Source organism: Rhagoletis pomonella, unplaced genomic scaffold, assembly GCF_013731165.1.
Source record: "Rhagoletis pomonella isolate Grant_MI unplaced genomic scaffold, Rhpom_1.0 Rhpom_scaffold_00002, whole genome shotgun sequence".
NCBI lineage: Eukaryota > Metazoa > Arthropoda > Insecta > Diptera > Tephritidae > Rhagoletis > Rhagoletis pomonella.
Window position 1 is genome coordinate 6376387 of NW_023458556.1, and position 1440 is coordinate 6377826.

Below are 1440 nucleotides of genomic sequence, written 5' to 3' on the forward strand. Positions count from 1 at the left end.
CTCAAAATCTCTTTGTCTATTAAGCTGAAAGGCAACCATTATTAACGTAATGCTATTGCTATGAAATCAAATTATATATAATTTAATACCTGTTCCTGAAGAGTAGCAACCATACCATAGTACCTAGTCAACTCATTTTTCAACGCAGAAACAAATCCTTGTCCCATAAGACCCAGGGGGCACAAACCGCTCTTGGTATCCGTGTATGACTGAACCAAGTCGTGAAAATAGCTTAAATAAGAAAGTTACTAAGTTCTATTCTATTTATATTAGCCCTAAAAATACCCCAATTCAGAAAGCCTTAGCAACATGCCAGCCTGCACCACGCTTAAAGTTTTTGCTTTTGAATCCAATTTAAAACGACCTGAGATTACGTCCTTCTTAAGGTATTTGCCTTGTATTCCTGTGAATGCGTATATAATATTTTGTACTATGTCATCGTTGAGATTATGCTGGAGTTCCAGTGATTTACTGCTGTGCGCTCGCAGAGTTGAAAAGTGAGTACCATGGCTACCCCCTACACTGCCACCGGCCGTATCGCTTTCAGGGGTAAATCGGCTAAATGCACCACGCCCTGTTAGCATTGTCTGCAATAAAAACAAACGTTCAAGATTTGGAACTGTTAGTTTCTAATACTGGCTTACATGTTGTGATCTGGTGGCCGACGGAAGAGTGGAATTGTTCGACTGCGCCTGAGCAACAGATTTATGCATCAGATGAGAACGTATTGATTGAAGCGCAGAGTTTGCTGTGGGCATTAAATGACTGCGCTGGTTGTTGCCGACTCCGCTATTGTAACCATTCTCAGATGGATACTTAGAGTCCGCCATGAAATATAAGAATGTCAGAAGAGCGGTACGTTTTTGCTCATTCGGAAGCTTATGAAAAAGAATAACAAAAGTGAAATATTTAAAACTATTGTCACATCTGCTATTGTACTCTTAAATTTCAAATTAGATTTAAAAGCAAAAAGTTGTAAATTAGAAAAAATTATGTTTTTTATAATTTATCATAAACCACCAAAAAATATCTAAAAATATACAAAGCAAACTCTTCGTTTTGCTTGTAGGGTACATTGTTTATACTCACTGATGCTTTCAATTGTTCGTGAAACTTTAAAAACAGTGCGCTATTGCTTGCAATTCCTGTCAAGTCTTCAGCAGAACTTCCAGTACCAGTTGTTTTTGCATCAGCGGACGGCGCAGTCGGGGTCGCCGCTCTTGCGGCTGTGGCATCAAGGTGATTTGTAATCTTCGTCAGTAACGAAGTTTCATCGTAAGGCAATGTTGAGCTCAAAGCTGTCGGACAATTGGATATGTACTGTGTAACGTGTCGCAAAATTTCCCCTGCAAAAACCAAAGAAAATATGCAATATGTATGAGTTATGTACACACATACCTTCAAAATACGCACGTAAACAATTTAACATAATTTTATTTC

At 38.4% G+C, this 1440-nt stretch overlaps 1 protein-coding gene across 1 annotated transcript in view; it reads right to left on the reverse strand.

The window, feature by feature from the left end:
* The window catches only part of LOC118732938 (gamma-tubulin complex component 3), a gene marked incomplete at its 5' end in the record, with an annotated part of 32880 nt that extends 31534 nt beyond the window's left edge, over positions 1-1346 (reverse strand). The window contains 4 exon segments of the mRNA XM_036462068.1: positions 90-231; positions 286-587; positions 645-878; positions 1090-1346. Coding sequence (XP_036317961.1) covers positions 90-231; positions 286-587; positions 645-878; positions 1090-1346 — 935 coding nt within the window.
* Positions 1347-1440: the final 94 nt, after the last annotated feature.